Source organism: Anomaloglossus baeobatrachus, chromosome 3 (genome assembly GCF_048569485.1).
Source record: "Anomaloglossus baeobatrachus isolate aAnoBae1 chromosome 3, aAnoBae1.hap1, whole genome shotgun sequence".
In the NCBI taxonomy this organism is placed as follows: Eukaryota; Metazoa; Chordata; class Amphibia; order Anura; family Aromobatidae; genus Anomaloglossus; species Anomaloglossus baeobatrachus.
Genome location: NC_134355.1, coordinates 179342280 through 179364120, shown reverse-complemented (window position 1 = coordinate 179364120; position 21841 = coordinate 179342280). Strand labels below are relative to the sequence as shown.

The 21841-nt window shown below is 45.4% G+C and overlaps 1 protein-coding gene across 1 annotated transcript in view; it reads right to left on the bottom strand.

Moving 5' to 3' along the window:
* The window catches only part of KIF26B (kinesin family member 26B), a 585415-nt gene that overhangs the window by 196703 nt on the left and 366871 nt on the right, over window positions 1-21841 (bottom strand). The window contains exon 5 of the mRNA XM_075339602.1: window positions 2054-2237. Coding sequence (XP_075195717.1) covers window positions 2054-2237 — 184 coding nt within the window. The remainder of the gene's footprint in view (window positions 1-2053; window positions 2238-21841) is intronic.

Genomic DNA, 21841 nt, shown 5'->3' with positions numbered 1-21841 from the left:
GTAAGGTACCTTTACTTTCAAAGCGTCATGTCAAGGCTCGTCTACAGTTTGCTCATGATCACTTGGAGGACTCTGAGACAGACTGGTTCAAGGTTCTCTGGTCTGATGAGACCAAGATCGAGATCTTTGGTGTCAACCACACACGTGACGTTTGGAGACTGGATGGCACTGCATACGACCCCAAGTATACCATCCCTACAGTCAAGCATGGTGGTGGCAGCATCATGCTGTGGGTCTGTTTCTCAGCCAAGGGGCCTGGCCATCTGGTCCGCATCCATGGGAAGATGGATAGCATGGCCTACCTGGAGATTTTGGCCAAGAACCTCCGCTCCTCCATCAAGGATCTTAAGATGGGTCTTCAAGCCTACAACCTACAATAGCCCTCAGCCCAGTAGACCACTGCGCAACCAGCTCTGTCCTCACCTATTGTACCATCACCCATTCCCTGTAGACTGTGAGCCCTCGCGGGCAGGGTCCTCTCTCCTCCTATACCAGTCTGTCTTGTACTGTTAATGATTGTTGTACGTATACCCTCTTTCACTTGTAAAGCGCCATGGAATAAATGGCGCTATAATAATAAATAATAATAATAATAATAATGGGTCGTCATTTCATCTTCCAACAAGACAACAACCCAAAGCACACAGCCAAGAAAACCAAGGCCTGGTTCAAGAGGGAAAAAAATCAAGGTGTTGCAGTGGCCTAGTCAGTCTCCTGACCTTAACCCAATTGAAAACTTGTGGAAGGAGCTCAAGATTAAAGTCCACATGAGACACCCAAAGAACCTAGATAACTTGGAGAAGGTCTGCATGGAGGAGTGGGCCAAGATAACTCCAGAGACCTGTGCCGGCCTGATCAGGTCTTATAAAAGATGATTATTAGCTGTAATTGCAAACAAGGGTTATTCCACAAAATATTAAACCTAGGGGTTGAATAATAATTGACCCACACTTTTATGTTGAAAATTTATTAAAATTTAACTGAGCAACATAACTTGTTGGTTTGTAAGATTTATGCATCTGTTAATAAATCCTGCTCTTGTTTGAAGTTTGCAGGCTCTAACTTATTTGCATCTTATCAAACCTGCTAAATCTGCAGGGGGTTGAATACTACTTGTAGGCACTGTATACTCCGCTTAAAACACGATTTCGCTCTGCTGCAAAATCTCTTAGGGGTCAAAATGAGATTGACTGGCTTATTCTGTAAAGGGTTAGACAGTGTTATAAATGCTTTTCGGGTAGAAGTTCCTGACAGGTTCTCTGTACCAAATGACCACTTTTTTTTCATATACTCTGTTGAAGATATTGCCAACACTGAGGACTTTACATTTTTGAAGTCAACTCTTTAAGCCTGATAGAAAAGCCCCTGCAAAGAACATTACCATTTGGTGATCTTAAAATTATTTTTATGCATTATTTTATAGTCTGGTGTTAATTTTTTTTTTAATTATTTTATTTTTCAGGCAGGGGTTGTTATAAAATAAGAAGCAAACACATACTCACCTGCTGTCACCTCCTCAATCCAGTACAGGCTGCACTGGTACTCGGCGCTAACTCCGAAAGCAATGACTGCACTCCCCGGATGCCAAAAGACTGCTGCTGCCTGTGATTGGCTGAATCAGGTGACTAGAACAGCACATCCTTTGCCATTTTTCTGATGACAGGTTATTTCAGTCACCTGTCCAATACAACCATTCCCAGAAGTGGCCTGTGCTGGCTCCACAGGGGTGACAACTGGTAAGTATTCCTATGTTTGGTTATTTTACAGCAACTCATGTCTAGGAAAAATTGTTTTACCACCACAGCAGCTTAGTACTAATCCAGCTTGGGTCACCTTATATATATATATATAGTAGGATATATTTCTCCTAGACTCTCTCTAATAAACAGGTTTTGTCTTCTTGACTATGGGGATAATAGCAGTTAAAACCAGTCAATAAATTGTTCATTTTTATAAGTGGAAAATATCTTTAAGTTCAAAAGATAAAAATCTAAGACAAATTCTGGTACTTTTTCCAAGTATAATTACACATTAGAGCTAAATTATTTCTTACCTTGCCCAATCCAGGAGTATCTTTCACTTTGTTGACTGCCCTCAGTAAACATGGTGGTGCAGGTGGAGGTGAAGTCTGCAGAATTCCACAGAAGCTGGTTGAGAAAAGTGGGGGCTCTGACACTAAGGAAGCTGTTGTCCTCTGCTTCTTCTTTTTGGATGACAGATTTAACTTCTGAGCAGCCCTGTAACAGTCAACGCAAAATGTCAAAAGTGATTCGATCAGTTCATAGACTCAACAATCTAAAATAAGTCATCATGCTCAAGGATGAATGGATGTGGAAACGTAGATTAAATCACCATGGACCCCTTAACATCAGACCATGGACATAAGATCACCGTTAACAGATATTAGCCCCAACCTTTCCAATTATATGCATTACTACTGTACATCAGAACTTTGAGACATTTGATTGTTGACAGATTCCACCAACATTGATGCAATCTGCTGATGTAAATCAAATATTTATGGCCATTGTTTGGGGTTACTGTACACTAAGTCAATATAATTGATCATATTGTATATTACTCGTACCTGCTGGAATGTTGCTCAACTGCTTATGGTAAATAGTGTTATAGAAAATTAGCTGACAATCACAAAAGCAGAAGTTTACAGAGCTATGATGGAAATAAAAGCCTACGTATCTGCTCACAACGGGCTTCTTGATGAGATATATTCAGATGGCTTTCATGACCTCAGTAGATTGAGTAACACAAGTTATCCTCCGGCAGGTAGCTGGTTTTGTGCTAAAATGTTTCTTGAACTTGAATGTTCACATTTGATATTTATATGCACAAGCAGAAACCGAGGAAACCAAATAAGTCATACATTAGTTTTACTTTAAGACCCAAAGGCATGTGACCATTTTTCAACATTAGCATTTTTTATGGTGCTTAAACATATAATCTCTTACTGTACTGTGCACATAGTGGCTAGTGTCTATGATTGTGTGCCAAATACATGTCCTATTCAATTCATGTACTAAGAAGTTTATGGACTAAAACCATCCACAGGTCATAAGAGATGCATTGCACCATGTAATGTTATTGTATGCAACACGAAATAGAATAAGACTTTTTTCCATTATACAACATCCACCTCCAACTAAAATTCATGCACTCAGTTTACAGTCTGTACATGCTATTCCAACTGTATGGATATGAGATGGTTGCAGCCAATCACTATCCACATTGATATTAACATGTCTCCACTGTGAGAAGTGATTGTCTGCAGTGTTTACATGCCCATCATGGGAATGCACAGAGACTGGCGGGGGACCCAGGTAGCATTTGAAATTAAGCTGCAAGGATCTGTAAGGCATTTTGTAAATATTTTAATTTTTACAACTCAGGACTATTTTTAATAAAAATCATGGGTAAGAAACCCGTTTAACATAGAAGTAGATATGTACAAATAATTGTTCATTGTTTGCTTCTAATAAATATATACTGTATATATCTGTTAGGACCAGGAGGACGGGTAGGCCCAGGAGGTGGATCCACTGGACTGAGCACCCCACCGAGGGCAAGGTGCCCGGTAGCTGGAGCACTACGGGTAGCAGGACAGTCCGTTCAGAGGAGTGGAGTGAAGAAGTCCCTGGGACCATGGAGTCTCTGAAGGTAGTCCAGGTGACGGAGCTCAGGTTCGGAGGCCGAGATGATGTCAGGCAGAGTTCGGAACCAGCTGAGCGAGGAAGTCGGTCACCACACGGATCCAGGGATCGGAGACGGTAGGGACTGACGAGATGGCGGACAGTCACCGTTCGGGTTCTGGAACCGTCAGGACTGGTTGGTGAGAAAGAAGCGACTCTACAAGAGAGATAGGTGAGTACGGGACAAAGCACAGGGAGACCTGACTCCTAGCTTAGCAAACACGAAGAACAGGCCCCGCCCACTTGGAAAGGATCCCCCTATATACCCTGTACCTGGATCTTCAATATCCTGTTGGAGGACGCTGGCCCTTTAAGAGAGGGTCAATCACCGCGCGCGCGCCCTAATGCGCATACGCGAGGCCCGGGTGCCAGAAGCCAGAGCAGGAAGCGGTGCACAGGAGGCAGGAGTGCCGGACTGGCTCAGCATCGCAGACAGGTGCCGGGAGCGGTGACCGGGTTTGCCTGGAGGACGCAGGTGAGGGAGCATGGAGGCTGTGGAGCGGGGGACCGGGGAGCGTGGCAGGGGAGCGGGGAAGCGTGGCAGAGGAGCCGGGAAGCGTGGCAGGGGAGGCGGGAAGCGTGGCAGGGGAGCCGGGAAGCGTGGCAGGGGAGGCGGGGAGCGTGGCAGGGGAGCCGGGGAGTGTGGCAGGGAAGCCGGGGAGCGTGACTATATCCTATAGGTTAACCTACCAATCTGCAACTTATAGGAGTTTTCTTTTGTTATGCACAAGTCAGTAGATAAATCAGTACATATTAAATCAGCAATCTGCGGGCATGATAATATGATTTCTATGAGGTGGCATCACCGCCAGCTCCTGGAAATCATGGGCTCCAAAGTCCCTCTTTTGGCAATTTCATTTTCACAATGGATGTTTATACTATTATAGTCTAATTTTATATTGTACACTATCATACATTCCAACTTTTGAAGAACAGAAAAAGTGAAAAACTCTGCGGCAAATTTTGATCAAGCCCCTAGCCACACCCCAAAGCTGTACCATTTTTTTTTCTACCCTGGCAGTAGGAGCTGTCAGAGGGGATGGTGGCAGTGAGGGAGATACAGCAGAGATCGGGCACTGCAGGGCGTAGACCCAAATCCAGGACTGTGCAGCTGTATACAAGATGGTTGGGATGAGAGACTCATGGGAGTGAAGTCCAGCATACAGGTAACGGATGGCTGGATGGGAGGCCTACCAATCTTTTACCTTCTGACGTCCCTGGTGAGGCTTTTGATTATCCAGGGTTGGGGCGATGTCACCTGTGTGCCATGCTCATCTCTAGTTGGGACCTATAAAATTATTTTTTAATCCATTCATAGTTGTAGCAGCCAGAAATTTCTACTTTTTAGATAGCTTCATACAATATCTGACTTTTTTGTGTCTGTAAGGTCATGTTTACATGATGCATAAAAACTGTCCACACGTTGCAGCTTTTTTTGGCTGCATCTTTGTGGTGACCACAAAGATGCAGCATGTCAATTTTTTTTGCGTTTTGTCCCTGTGTTTCTTGCTAGTGATGACAGGACTTGCAGATCAATTTTCCGCTGACTCGGGGTCGGCAAGGGATTGATCCCTGGTATCTGGCCGGATGCCAGTCCCCATATAATCTATGGGGACCAGGGTCCAGCACTAAGGGGTATAAGCAAGCGCTTCATACTTACCGATTCACTGGGGCGGCTGTCACACCGCTCCCATGGCCACCCATTCACTTCCTGGACCGCTCATTACCTTAATTGGATATGCACTGCTTCCCCCGTCCACCGACGTCTGTGATTGGTTGCAGTCAGACAAGCCCCCAGCCTGAGTGACAGCATGTCTGACTGCAACCAATCACAGACGCCAGTGGGCGGGTCTATATGGTAAAGTTAATAAAGAAATACAAAAAATTGGCATAGGATCCCCCCATATTATGATACCCAGCACAGATAAAGCCCAACAACTGGGGAATGGTATTCTCAGGCTGAGGAAACCCATGGTTATTGGGTGCCCTCCAGCCTAAAAATATCAGCCTTCAGCCACCCAAAATTGCCGCATCCGTTAGATCCGTTAGAGTGCCGGCACTTTACCAGGCTCTTCCCGATTGGCCTGGTGTGGTGGCAGTTGGGATAATAAGGAGTTAATGGCAGCCCACAGCAGCAACTAAGTCCTAGATTAGTAATGGGAGGCGTGTATGTGAAAAGAAATAAACTGTAATACTACTGTATGTTCTGAGGATTTCGATTGCGTTAGGGCAATGACAACAGAGACGAGTTCTTGGTACAAGATGTTATATAATATGTCACCACAGTAGATACACAACGGGAATAAACACAGTAAAACAACACACAAAACGGAGCGAAGGGGATTCCCGGGGCCACGCACCGGACTCCCCCAGGGAGACCACCAGAGCGAACCCCTGTACAGGGACTGTCCGGCAATCAACCCCGGAAGGCCTAAATGTGCGGCAGCCGGTACACAAGGGGCAAGTGGTATAGTCCAGGAGTGTCCGTACGGGATGATTGTCCAGAGTGGTTACGAACCGGGCAGAGTGCTGATCAAGACGGCAGACGGAGTCCGGGCACAGCTTGAAGAAAACCGGGTATGGTCCAGAGTCGGTCGGTAGAGTTTCAGGAGAATCCAAGGCAATCAGGAAGTAGAAACAGCAAAGCAGGAGCACACAGCAAGCAGTATACTCAGGCACTGGACTGGGCTGAGAGGCGGCCTTTTAAGCAGCTGGACAGGAAGTAGGGCAACAGAACCTTAAACTCCATGTTAACTGAGGGCAAGCTCATTCAAAAGAGAACTGGAAAACCTGGAAACCTGACATTACTCCCCCCCCCAGAGACGGCCTCAGGACGGATCAGGGCCCGGCTTGGCCGGGAACCGTCGATGAAACTGAGCGATCTTCCGGGGTGCCCGAATGTTACCCACCGGTTCCCAGGAATCGTCCTCGGGGGCGTACCCCTGCCAACGTACCAGATATTGAAGCCGACGACGATGGAGCCGGGAGTCAATAATGTCCTCAACCACGAACTGCTCCTCGCCGTCGACCATCACAGGCGGAGGAGGAGGCACAACACGACCACGAAACGTATTAGGGGAGACAGGTTTGAGGAGAGACACATGAAAGACCGGGTGTACCTTTAGATGGTGCGGCAACCGTAGCCGACAGGCCACAGGGCTCACGATCCCGGTGATCTTAAACGGACCGATGAATTTTTGTCCCAGCTTCTGCGAAGGAACACCCAATCTCAGGTTTTTGGTGGATAACCATACAGAGTCCCCTACCTTGTACATGGGTGCCGGTTTCCGGTGAGTGTCTGCCGACCTCTTGTAACGCTCCTGGGCCGTAGCCACAGTGTCCTTTAGAACCTCCAGATTCTGTCGAAGCTCCGTCAATCTGTCCTCCACCGCCGGCACCGAAACCGCAACCGGTGACCTAGGCAAAACATTCGGATGATAACCCAAGTTAGCAAAAAAGGGCGTTACCTTAGTGGAGCTGCTCTGAGTGTTGTTATAGGAGAACTCTGCCAACGGAAGCATCTTCAACCAATCGTCTTGGAGATGGCTGACATAACATCGAAGGTATTGTTCCAGGGTTTGATTCGTCCGTTCGGTTTGCCCATTTGTCTGAGGATGGTATGCAGAAGACAAACAGACATCAATCTGGAGTGCCGTACAAAAGCCCTTCCAGAACCTAGACGTGAACTGCACGCCCCGGTCAGAGATGATCTCGTCTGGTACCCCATGCAATCGGAATACGTTCTGGATAACCAAATCCACTGTCTCTGCGGCTGAGGGAAGACCGGTACACGGAATGAAGTGAGCAGCTTTAGTCAATCGATCCACCACCACTAAGATGGTATTGTGCCCGCCTGAGACTGGCAACTCCACAATAAAATCCATGGAGATAGACCCCCAAGGGCGAGATGGCACGGGTAACGGTTGGAGGAGTCCCGTAGGAGCCACACGAGGGACCTTGCACCGGGCACAAACCACGCATGAGTGGACATAGTCCTTTACATCCTTTAGACAGGTAGGCCACCAGAAAAAACGGCTCAGAAATTCCTGCGTCTTCTGTACCCCCCTATGACCAGCCAACACGGAGTCATGGACCAACTTGAGAACCCGAAGTCTTACGGCCTCCGGGACATAAATGCGTCGCTCTCTCAACCACACACCATTCCGAAGAACAAGAGTTACATCATTCGGGGGGGCAGCAAGAAATACGTCACCATCATAGGCCAGCTTGATGTCCTTCCACAAGTCCTGGTCCTGGATTACTCCAACGAAATTGGCATCCGATAACACGGTCTGAGACGGGGTTCCAGGCACGGAGTCCACGGCGTGGATTCGGGACAAGGCATCGGCTTTCCCATTACGTGAACCTGGACGGTATGTAACGACAAAATTGAATTGGTTAAGAAATAGGCTCCAACGGGCTTGCCGTGGAGACAGGCACCTGGCAGACCTAAGAAATTCCAGATTACGATGATCTGTGAGTACTATCACTTGCTGCGCGGCTCCCTGTAAGTGGTGTCTCCATTCCTTGAAAGCGGAAATAATCGCTAACAATTCCTTGTCCGCAATGTCATAGTTCCTTTCTGCAGGGGACAACCGGCGGGAAAAGAAAGCACACGGATGTAAGAGACTCTTGTCCCCGGTCCTTTGAGAAAGGATGGCCCCTAATGCGTAGTCGGAAGCGTCGACTTCCACGATAAAGGGAAGTGCGGGATTCGGATGTACCAATATAGGCGCTGAGGTAAAACAAACCTTGAGACGATGGAAGGCTTCCTGGGCCTGGGCGGACCACACAAACTTCTGTCCTTTCTTGGTTAACAGAGTGATGGGACGAACGATCTCTGAAAAATTACGGATAAAACGTCGGTAAAAGTTGGCAAAACCGACAAAGCGTTGTACCTCTTTGACGTTACCCGGTTCCGGCCAGTCCAGAATTGCTTGTATCTTGCCAGACTCCATGTTCAGTCCCTGAGGAGAGATGACATACCCTAAGAATTGTATCTGTGAGCAATGGAATTCGCATTTCTCCAGTTTAATGTACAGGTGATTTTCCCTCAGCCGGGTAAGTACGGTCTTGACGTGCTCCTGGTGTTCCTGTAAGGAATCAGAAAAGATTAGGATATCGTCCAGATAAATCACCATGAATTGGTCCATGATATCCCTAAAAATATCGTTAACTAGATGTTGGAAAGCCGCGGGAGCGTTACAAAGTCCAAAAGGCATCACTAGGTACTCAAAATGTCCATACCGACATCGGAACGCGGTCTTCCACTCGTCTCCGGGACGTATGCGAAGTAGATTATATGCCCCACGGAGATCCAATTTGGTGAATATTTTTGCCTGTTGGACCCTCTCCAATAGCTCAGGAATCAACGGTAACGGATACCGGTTCCGGATGGTTATTTTATTCAGTTCCCGGTAGTCAATACAGGGTCTCAGAGTCCCCTCTTTCTTTTTCACGAAAAAGATGGGTGCCCCTGCTGGTGAGGTAGACGGGCGAATAAATCCCTTGGCTAGGCTCTCATCAATGTATTCTTTTAGTGCTTCTAGCTCAGGTGCCGCCAACGGGTAGACATGGCCAAACGGAATCTCCGCCCCTGGAAGTAAGTCTATGGGGCAATCATACGGTCTATGCGGGGGAAGCCGATCGGCTTTTCTTTTGTCGCATATGTCAGCAAAGTCATCATAAACCGGGGGTAGAACAGGTACCTGTACAGTGCCCTCCGCATTCGGTGTTACTGGAACCGGAACAGTTGGACTAATGGTCGGACCACTCTGCGGTGGGAAGGTTATTTCCTTAGTTTCCCAATCGATGACCGGATTCGTAGACCGTAGCCACGGAATACCTAAAATAATCGGAAAATGAGGAGAAGAAATTATCATGAAAACAAGGGTCTCCTGCTGACCTGGCTTCATCACGCATTCTAGCGGTACTGTTTCCCGATCCACTGGTCCAGAGCTTAACGGAGATCCGTCTACCGTCTCCATGGTAACCGGTGAGGATCTTTGCTGAGTCCGGATACCGTGTTTCCTGGCAAAAGAGGAGTCCATGAAATTTCCCCCTGCCCCAGAATCTATCATTGCAGAGGTAGGTATTAGATGCCCCTCCCACCGGATCTGAATGGGGAGCGAGCAATGGGTATATTTCCCTTCTGAGTCCTTCGGTGAGGTTGACATTACAGTCAAGGGAAATACCGCATCCAAGTGCCCACTTGCCTCAGAGATATCGGACTCTGCGTCCGTGTTGTCACACTCTGCCATGGCTGCCAATACCTTATTTGGGCGATTCGGACATTTCGGGCAGTCGATCAAGAAATGATCCGATTGACCGCAATAGAAACACAAACGCTCACGGAGCCGGTGTTCGCGACGTTCGTTGGTCTCTCGCTTTTGCAGAGAGTCCACTTGCATAGGAACGTCCTCGGCCTCCCGTGGTGTCCTGAGAGCGGGTTCTCTAGAAGGAAACGCAAAGTTGTTTACACGGTTTACAGCTGCCCATTTTTCCTGTCTACGCTCCGTCAAGCGGGTATCAATACGCACACAGTGCTGGAGAAACAGTTCAAACTCCCCTGGAGATTCGGAACGAGCTAACTCGTCCTTGATGGTACCGGACAAACCTTTTCTGAATACAGACAATAATGCATTGTTTCCCCAGTCGGTGTCTACCACTAACCTCTTGAACTCAGTGGCGTATTCAACGACAGAACGCTTTCCCTGACGTAAGGAAAGGAGAGCCGATTCAGCGGTAGCACGGCGATTCGGATCATCAAACATTTGCGCCATTGCGTTCAGAAAGTCATCCAGGTGATTTAAACGGATGTCCCGATTCTCTATCATAGGATTAGCCCAAGCCAGTGCTCGTGAGGTTAATAACATGATTATACATAACACTTTGGACCGGTCAGAACGGTAATAATCAGCATGTACATCAAAAAACAGTATACATTGGTTCACAAATCCACGAAACTGACTACGATCACCATTGAAACGGAATGGGGGTAACCTAGGCATACCGGCAGCTGATACGGACGTAGTGGGGACGGCTTCCTGAGCCTCCACTCTGACTTGCAAATCCTGAATAGCCGGACCCAGTACCTGGTGATCATGGCCCAGCTGTGCCTCCACATCTCTGAGTTTAGTTTGCACCGCCTCCATCTCCTGCTGCAAGGAGTTGATCATGGAAAAGAGCTGATCTACTCGTGTCTCAGTCATTGCCCCAGCGAAATCCTCTTAGTGGCCTGAGTATAATGTAATACTACTGTATGTTCTGAGGATTTCGATTGCGTTAGGGCAATGACAACAGAGACGAGTTCTTGGTACAAGATGTTATATAATATGTCACCACAGTAGATACACAACGGGAATAAACACAGTAAAACAACACACAAAACGGAGCGAAGGGGATTCCCGGGGCCACGCACCGGACTCCCCCAGGGAGACCACCAGAGCGAACCCCTGTACAGGGACTGTCCGGCAATCAACCCCGGAAGGCCTAAATGTGCGGCAGCCGGTACACAAGGGGCAAGTGGTATAGTCCAGGAGTGTCCGTACGGGATGATTGTCCAGAGTGGTTACGAACCGGGCAGAGTGCTGATCAAGACGGCAGACGGAGTCCGGGCACAGCTTGAAGAAAACCGGGTATGGTCCAGAGTCGGTCGGTAGAGTTTCAGGAGAATCCAAGGCAATCAGGAAGTAGAAACAGCAAAGCAGGAGCACACAGCAAGCAGTATACTCAGGCACTGGACTGGGCTGAGAGGCGGCCTTTTAAGCAGCTGGACAGGAAGTAGGGCAACAGAACCTTAAACTCCATGTTAACTGAGGGCAAGCTCATTCAAAAGAGAACTGGAAAACCTGGAAACCTGACATAAACACAAACACCAAAATAATCCCTTATTTGGAATAAAAGACAAAAAAACACCCTCTTTCACCACTTTATTAACCTCCAAAACACCCCTGCAGGTCCGACATAATCCACATGAAGTCCCACGACGCTTCCAGTAGTGCTACATCTAAAGCTCACAGTGTGCGCTATAGAACATGACTGCCAGCTGTGAGCTCCACGCAGCGACTGAAGTGAGCTGCGTAATCAGCGGTGATGTCACTCAGGGCCTCTACCTTTGACCCCTTTTTGGTCTTTTATTTCAAATAAAGGATTTTTCGGGTGTTTGTGTTTATTTACTTTCACTTACAGATTAATGATGGGGGTGGTCTCATAGATGCCTGCCATTATTAATCTAGGGCTTAGTGGCAGCTGTGGGCTGCTATTAACTCCTCGATTGCCTCTGCATCAGGGCAACAAGAAGAGCCGAGTTCAGTGCCAAAATTGGAGCAGCTGCAAGCTGCTATTATTAGGCTGGAAAGGGCCAAATAATCATGGCCCCTCCCACCCTAATATCAGCCCCTAGTTGTCTGCTGCACCTTGGTTGGTTTTAAAAAAAATAGGGTGGACCCCATGTCATTAAAAAAAAACCCCAAAACAAATAATAATTTAAAAAAAACAAAACAAAACATGGGATCCCCTTTATTTTTCATAATCAGCAAAGGTACAGCAGATAGCTGAGGGTTGCAGCCAGCAGCTCTTGCTGTTCCTGTGCTGGATATGAAAAATAGGGAGGTCCGCATGTAATTTTTTTTTACCAAAAACTAATTGAAATCTCGCCAAGCTAGCTTTCACTCTATCTATGGGGCTATTCTGTTATTTCCATCTATTCTATCTGTACTTTTTTATTATTTATTCTATATGTTCTTTCTTTCTATCTATATAGCTATCTATCTGTCTGTCTATCTATTTATTCTATCTATCTATGTATCTATTTTAGCTATCTATCAATTATCCTATCCTATCATATTTTGTTTCTCCTTTAAAAACACTAACAAAAAGGCGGCAAAAGTGCATGCGTTTTTGCCGCAGGTGCATTTTTTTGGGGCCAAAAATGTGCATATTTGTGGTCACCACAAAGATGTAGCGTACGCATACAGCCTTAGGAGGAAAATATAAAATGGGAAACTGTCACAATTCCTCTGTGCAGGGCATCTTGCACACAGGTGATGCTCTGCCGTGCCTTCCTGAACTTCAGAGCCAGCAGTGACATGTTTCGTTAAGGAGCATCTTGCATTTGGAGATGCTCTGTTGTGTTTCTTTGAGCACTAGCTGACAGGTTGTTTGACATCACAGGATTCCATGCAGGTTCTGGGAGGTGCTGTTTACTCAGATGTTCCACCTTCCTGGTAATTGCTCTGCTTCATTACTGAGCATGCTCTCCCAGAAGCTCGCCAGTCATACTCTCTGGTTCTGCAGTTGTGCTCTTAGCTTGTGTTGGTACTTATGTTCTGATCTAAGTTTCTTGACTCCTCTCTGCCTGCTCCTTGTTCTTGTCATTACCTCCTGGCTTCTGACCTCGGACCGTTACCTGACCACGTTTCTGTCTGCTCTAGGAATGTAATATGTACTCTGCTGGAATTCTGACCCTTGGCCGGTGTCTTGACTGCGTTTCTGCTTACTCCCTGTGTTCTGTCGTGCCCTCTTGTTTCCTGACCCCGGTTTGTCCAACTACCCTTCCTTCTATATTATCCGTAAGTAGTGACTAGCATCACAGAAACATTATCAGGGGAAAACATAAAAATGTAACAAAAAATGCAACAATCTGAGATTTTCATGGCGTAGTGTTGTGCGGACACCTTCAGAAAACAAAAAACACTGTATTTACACAATGTGGGGAACATGACATTATAGACACAAAAAAGCAAGATGTCATATAGAGAAGCTTACATAAAAATGGGAACGTTATAGCCTGTGTGTGTGAGTGAATGTGCAAAAAAATTAATTCCCAGGTTCCAACCATTCGGGATATTGCGGGACAGTCACGGTTGGTCTATGCCCCACTATCCCATGTCGTCATGCCCTCTTTGACATCTCCTCTTGCCAGGGTAGAAAAAAATGGCAATTGGGTGAGACTTTGCGGTTTTGGTAGGGAAATGGTAAAAAAAAAAATTGCTGTTGCTTGCAGGTTGTCAATGGATTAAAAATTAAAATAAAAAAATATAAAAAACATTTAAAATAAATTCCAATCAACCCCTTTTCCTCCTATTAAAAATAAGAAAATAATATATGCGAGTTGGAGCTACCGCAGGCCCTGGGCATAAAGGCGAAATTCAGAGTTGAAAGAGCCCACAGAGTGGGTCCACTGAGACACCAGGAGGCGAATAAGGGAGAGGGCCACAACTCAAACAAGAATACCCCGATAAGAGCCAGACAGGTGATTGTCAAGTACCTTGATTATAAGCATAAGGAGGAAATATTGAGGGCCTTTAGAGAACGAAAGCGTCCACTACAATATCAAGGCAACAGACTGCTAATTTTTGGGGATTATTCAGCGGAAGTATCCAGAAGGAGAAAAGAATTTACCAAAATTTGCTCATTTCTGTACAACAAAAAAGTAAAGTGCCAGCTATTATACCCTGCTACACTGAAAGTTAGAAACCCCAATGGCTCATTTGTATACTACAAGGACTACAAAGAAGCAGAAAACATTCTCATGGCAGAGCTCGACAAGACTAGGTCAGAAAGGCAAGAAAAAGGAGCTAGTGGAGAAGGGAATAATAGAAGAGGATCCCCCACAAGCTCAGGAAGAGATGTGGGACGTCTTGGGGGACAAAAGCAAGTCGAGACCAGGGAGGAAAGGAGGCCAAGCCCAGGTCGACAGCATAATTCTCGCCCGGAACACAGGAACCAACCCTTGGAGAGAAACCATGATACCTGAACTGGAACTCGCTCATTGTTTTTCCTTTTTTTGCCTGTTTTTTTTTTTTTTCTTCCCAAACAGGAAGAGGCGTTGAGGAGGATGCATTGGGGAGAGAGGGTTGGGGAGGTGAGAGGAGGAGGGGGAAGGGAGAAAAGAGAGGAAAACATCCCAAAGTCTGGGTCCTCTTCCCCCCCCCTCTCTTTTTTTTTTTTTCTTCTTCTTTCTTTCTCCATCTTCTCTCCCCTTGGTCTTTTTTCTTTTTCTCCTTTGTCCAGGAACATCATCCAAATTCAAATGAAGTGGGCCTGTTCTGGGCGGACTGATGGCTACCTGGAGTCAGAGATAAGTAGGACTGGAGAATCTTGCTGAGGTTTTGACATACTGTGCTAATTTTTGCATAATTTTCAAAGGCTTATTCCAGTTAGTCCGGGGATAGAACATATATTTTTTGAGGGGTGATTAGGGAGCTACATATTTTGGCTAGGAATAGGGGAGCTCACCAACGTGGCGGAAAGCGCCGTGGATTTCTCGGAAGAGAAAATATGTTTTACAGTTACATGCTTTTTGTTGTATTTGTTATATTTGCAAGGTGGGGAAAGGGAGTGTCGATTTTGTGGTACCAACTGTGATTCTAGTGTCGAACATCTCGTCTTCCTTGATGCAGGGGCCCATAGGGGAGGGAGTAGTAAAAGCAGAATACACAGGTAAACATGATACAGATAACTACGTGGAATGTTAAAGGGCTGAGATCACCTAACAAACGAGCAATGATATTGAGACATCTGAAAAGACTAAAGACAGACATTGCCTTATTACAGGAAACCCACTTGGGGGGGGAGGACTTTTTCCGCATGAAGAAACATTGGGTGGGCACCGTTTACGGGGCAGCGGCACAAGGTAGAAAAGCGGGCACTATGATTCTAATAAATAAACAATTCAGTCATGAGGTAGTGGCACATGAGGCAGACGACCATGGAAGGTGGCAGCACTTAACGATCGTTAGTCCAGCGGGTAAACTCAGTATTTATAATGTCTATGGCCCAAATTCACAACAAATCACATTCCATGATGACATAAAGGCCACCATATTAGCAGATGGGGAGGCTAACATTATAGTGGGAGGCGATTTTAACACCGTCCCAGACTCAGCTGAAGATAGGAGGAGGGGCGAGGAGGGGACAGCTAATGTGGGCAGGAGTTTAGACAATAGGGATGTAACATTAGAAGACGTAGGACTGAAAGACATCTGGAGACTAACTCACCCACATGACAGAGAGTATACACACTTCTCTCACCCTCATGATAGCTGGTCACGTATTGATCAGTTCTGGATCTCGCAAGACTTACTGAGTGGAACGCAAGATTGTGTGATAGAGAATATGGTGATCTCTGATCATAGTCCGGTGAGATTGGGCATTAGAGAGAAATTCAGGAGAGGTACAGATATCATATGGAGATTCCCATCGTTCCTTCTCAGGCAAGATAATTTCCACAAGGTGCTACAGGAGTGGTGGGGAGAATTCGCAGAGGACAATAAGGAACATAGAGAGTCCCCAGTGATATTTTGGGAAACGGCAAAAGCGGTCCTAAGGGGCCGTCTGGTGGGGTACGCAGCCATGATCAAACGGAAAACCAATGAGAATTATAATTTCCATAGTGAAGCAGTACGGGTAGCATATACAAATTATGTGACAAATAGATCTCCCATGACAAAAGGCAGATGGCTGGAGGCAAAAGAGGGATTTGACGAATGGGCCAAAAAAAAGGAACAACTATTCTGGTCGCACAAGGAGGTTGACTTACATAGGTTTGGCAACAAGGCGGGAAGGATGTTGGCCAATCTGGCAAGGGGCAGCAGAAAGATGACAGTGATCTCTAAACTGAAAACAAAGGGGGGAGAGGTGACTACGGATCCTAAGGACATTAATAAACTGTTGGGAGATTACTATAGAAAACTATATGGGTCAGGGAATAACGACATGACTGATGAGGCAGAGTGGCTAAGACAAGCCCAAATGCCTAGCTTGACGGAGGAAGATTTGAGTGCCTTAAACGCAGATATCACAGTAGAGGAGGTGACGAGAACAATTGGGGAGCTTAACACCAACAAGGCACCGGGACCTGACGGTTTCAATAGTGAATTCTATAAGGCTCTGAAGGATCTGATCTCGCCGGATCTAACCTCAGTCTTTAATGCTTTCCTGGGAGGGGCGGAAATACCCAAAAATTCCAACATAGCATATATTAAATTACTCCCCAAGGGAACCAAGGACCTGGATGATCCCTCTAGTTATAGACCTATATCGCTCATAAATCAGGATTTAAAAATTATGTCCAAGATCATGGCTAACAGACTAGCCGAGATCTTACCTAGGATCATTACGAATCACCAGGTGGGGTTTATTAAGGGGAGAAATGCCGTTACCAATATCCGAAAGACAATTCTAGTGGTAGACGCGGTTAGACTGGGTCTCACTGAGGGAGGGGCTAGACCTGCCCTAGTTACACTTGATGCAGAAAAAGCGTTTGATAATGTAAATTGGAGGTGGTTAGACAGGGTAATGGAGGCCATAGGGATTGTAGGCAAGATGAGACTTTACATTAGAAACCTTTATGCCAACTCGGGAGCTAGGGTACACACTCCGGGCTTTCTATCAGACGTGTTCCCTTTGATGAAGGGAACAAGACAGGGCTGCCCATTATCTCCTCTTTTATTCAACCTGGCAATCGAGCCGTTGTCAAGAATACTACAGGGACAAAATAGCTTTAAAGGAATCAAGATAAGGGGTTCAGAAGTAAAGACAGCGCTTTTTGCTGATGACATCATACTTTATATGGGGGACCCTGGTGCGGATTTGCCACAGACTCTTGCCTTGATTGAAAAATTTGGCTCATTCTCCGGTTTCAAACTGAACAAAAAAAAGTGCGAGATCATGTTCCTAAAGGGGCATCATGGGACAATGGGGGGACAAATAAGGGATGGCTGTCTATGTGGAATTCCTATAGCACAATCTTCAATTAAATACCTGGGAGTGCATATAGGAAGATCGGTGGAAACAATCTATAACTTGAACTATGGACCGCTAATCAGGAAAATTATAGTTCAATTAAAGGGATGGAAAGGTCTGCCACTTCCATTACTGGCAAGATGCCACCTGATAAAAATGATGAGCTTTCCTAGGCTGCTGTATCCCTTCCAGACAATCCCGCTATTGCTAAAACTAAAGGATGTGAATAAGCTCAACTCCGCGTATACAGAATTTCTGTGGAGGGGAAGGAAACCCAGAATAAAGTTGCGTACGCTGATGAAGTCAACAGAGGAGGGAGGTCTAAACTTTCCAGATGTCCAAGGGTATAATCTTGTATGTATCATGAGGCATGTAATTGATTGGGTGAGAGGAACGAGTAGGCACTCAGATCATGCGATGGAAACTAAATATGCGTCACCGTGGGATCTGACGTCCATTCTGCACTCCCCACTATCCAGGGTTGAAGGGCACATAAGGAACTCAATTATATTCCGAGACACCATGCTAACATGGAAGTCGGTAAGGAAAAAACTGGGGCTCTCATGGAAAGTGTCCAAGTACTTGAACCCCTGGGCATTCCCAAATTTTCCCCTGGGACGAGAAAACAAGCTATTTACTAGATGGAAAGAGAGGGGAGTCAGGAGAATGATAGATGTCATGAATGTGGAGGACAGGAGGTGGATGACAGGTCGGGAAGTGTTGGATAAGTACAACCTTAATAGCTCACATGTCATCCAGTATGAACAATTGAAACATGGAATAATAGGAGACCTTGTTGTGGTTGCAAGAGAGCTGAACAGAAGTTCGATTGATGAGTTACTGGAATGTGATGTAACAAGTATAAATGTCTCTAAAATGTATCGATCGCTAAGGGGGGTGCTTATCTCACGGGAGGATAGTCGGACTTTAAAAGCGTGGGGGAAACAATTGGGAAGGGAAGAAGTGGTGGATGATATACTGAGAGGATGGGTACAAGTGCGGAAACATATTACCAATGAGAGATGGAGAGACACTCAATTCAGAATTCTACATAGGGCCATTATAGGTTTCAACATACCAGGTAGGGATAGGTGGTGTCCTAAGTGTCAAAAAGAAAAAACGGATATGCTGCATGGGCTATGGGAATGTGAGACAATCGCTAGGTTCTGGAACCAAGTCAGACTATTTGCCCAGTCAACATGGGGAATTTTCAGCAAACTAGACTTAATGGTGTGGATTTTCCACTCCTTTGAGGGAGGAGTAGGAGAAGGACCGAGCACGCAGGAAAAGAGGAAATACGCAATAACGCATGACATAGCCATGATAGCTAAGCGTTGCATCTTAAAACACTGGATTCAAAGGGAGGGCCCATCCATAAAGGAGGTTATGGGCGAACTACACAACCTTCTGAAGTGGGAAAAACTAGAAGCGGAGAGGGATAAAGATGGGTTGACAGCCAAGTTTTTTGTGAGATGGAGACATTTTATTGAAAGCCAATTCACACAGGGAGAAATAATTAACCTGATGGCACCTTTTGTTCACTCGGAGTGGTATATCCTGAGCGATATCCAGGACAGCCTGGGTAAACTGAGAATCACCTAGGAGGGGGCTCTGGCGGGAGGGGGAGACGAGACGGTTGGGAATACCAAGGCACGCTAGCAAAATTGAAATCATTCAGGGACGACACAGAGATTTAACGAATTGTATTGCATATGTTATATTATATTTCATTACCTCTGTTTTGGTTTAATGTTACTGTATACTATCTTAAATCGAACAGCAACATGGAACTCCAAATTGGGGTATCACCCACCTCTATGTCACATTTTGTCAGACGAATGTTCTTCTTTTGCAATGATACTTGTCATGTTTTTACAAATTTGAAAAATCAATAAAAAACGTTTTGGAAAAAAAAAAATAAGAAAATAATACACATATTTGATATTACTGCATCTGTAAAAGTACAAAGTTAACTAACCTGTTTGGTAAAAGCTATAGAGTAAAAAATCCTAACTGATAGAACTCTGTTTTGGTTTTTTTACTGCAGCAATGCCACTAAAAAGTGTAATAAGAAGTGAACAAGAGGTCACCTCTACCCCAATATGATATGAATAATACTGTTAGCTTACCATAGGAATAACGACCCCTCACACAGATTTATCGATGTATAAATGAAAATGTTATGGGTCTTGGCAATTGCGACACAACCCAATTTTTTTTCTTACACACTTCCAAATTTTATTTCATCACTTAAATAAAGAACAATACATGTTTTATATCGCTATCATTTTGCTGACTTTGAGAATTATATTGTCAGGTCATGTTTAAACCACAATAAATTGCGTGAAAACAAACCCCAAAAAACAATCTGTGTTAAAATGAATGGTGTCATTTAAAATTACAACCCGTCCTGCAAATAACAAGTCCTCATATGGCTATGTCGATGGAGAATGAAAAGATATGGTTTTGGGAAAAAGGGGAGCAAAAAATGGAAGTGCCAAAAAAATCACTTAGGCTAGGTTCACATTTTCGTTGTTTATGATTAATCACAATCCACCGCTCTGATAAACAACGCAATCCGTTTGGCAGATTCCGTTGTTTCCCATAGACTTATATGAGCGGCGGATTGTGACTGATGCCCTTGCGTTGCATCCGCCGCCTGTCGTGGAACGACTGACTGTCGAGCGGCAGGAACACAGAGTGTAACGTTTTTTGAGCAGCGGAATCCTTTTGCTGCGCATGCTCTCTCTCGGCGGACGAACAATCAGCCGCCTTCTGTGATTCATCAGCTGATCACCCGGTGGCTGGCTTCTGTGAGCGATCAGCTGATCTCCCGGCCGCCGGCTTTTGAGAGCGATCAGCTGATCTCCCGGCCGCCGGCTTTTGACAGTGATCAGCTGATCTCCTGGCGGCCGGCTAATGAGAGTGATCAGCTGATCATTCACAATAGCCGGCCGCCGGGAAGATCAGCTGATCACTCTCAAAAGCCGGCTATTGTGAACGATCAGCTGATCGTTCTCTTTCTCGTTTTACAACGGAATCTGCTTTCTCATGACAATGAATTCCAATTCTTGTCATCCGTTGTACAACGCATCAGTCACAAGCGGCAAGCAATGCATGTGACTGATGCAAAACAACGGAAATGTGAACCTAGCCTTAGTAGTGACTGAGGAGGTTATAGTTTAACAACGGTCCAATAGGGAAAATTAATCAAACAAATCCTTTCTCTGTCGTCTTTTGAGACCTATCATCACAAGTATCACATATTTGACCTCCATGGCATTAAAAATTTCTACATTATCTGACAAAAGAGCCTAAACACAGAGATGCCTAATGATTACTATATTTTTTGCATATGTCAAAAGAATATTTATTCGAGAAATTAACTTAGAAGACTCCAGTGAAATGAATTCACACTGTTATCATTAGTCTAGTGCTCCATTTTAAGCAGCTACATATTTTTGTAAGTACCGTAACTTTAATCAAATCTGAGCCGAGCATTTGCCAATTAGTGGCCAGGTTGCTTAGTTACAAACTCGGCAGTAAGCAAATAGCCAAAACCCGACTGTCGAGAGACAAACAAACGAAGGGCTCCTATACCGGACCTGGATTACAGCGTCTTCATCCCACCATACCGGGATGTGCTAGATAGTCTGCCAACTTTTGGCACCTTGATAAATTATTTCATGCGCAGATTCATGAAGGACTTGATTCTAAAGTGCCGTCATGCATATTTCATGAAGTCACGAAATGTAATTTCTACAGTTATACTAATGAGAACAAATAATTCTAGATGATGAAAGTACAATGAGATTAAACACACTGCTGGAAAAGAGGGATGGATCGTGTTTACATTGATTAAATGGAAATGAAATTATTTCATGTATATGAATATTTGAATGCCAATTTTCTGTACACAAATTACACTAAAATGAGAACATATAACCTAACACACAATCACACAAGCAGTCATGAATAGTGATGGCCGGACCAAGACTGTAAAAGTCCAGATCCGCACAGGTTCAAAAGTACCTGAACACTGACCCCGGGCCCTGAGTTCTCAGGGAACTCCAAGTAACAATCCGGGTCCGGCAACTCAGGTAATTGAAAATTATAAAGGAAAAGTAAAGAAAAAAGGGGAAAGCATGCGCTTTATACTTACCAAGTCTCTTGCGCAGCTGTACACTGCTGTACGCGGCTTATGGGCCGCTCATACTTCCAGGGCCACTCCTTTATACATGTGCACTGCTTCCCCCACCCACTGGCATTGTTGTGGCTCAGTCTCTGCCTGAAGCTCACAGCAGGCAGTCATGTTCTATGCCCACGCGCTGTAACTTCAGTAATATATTGGGATCTCGTGTGGATTACATCAGACCTGGTTATTTTGG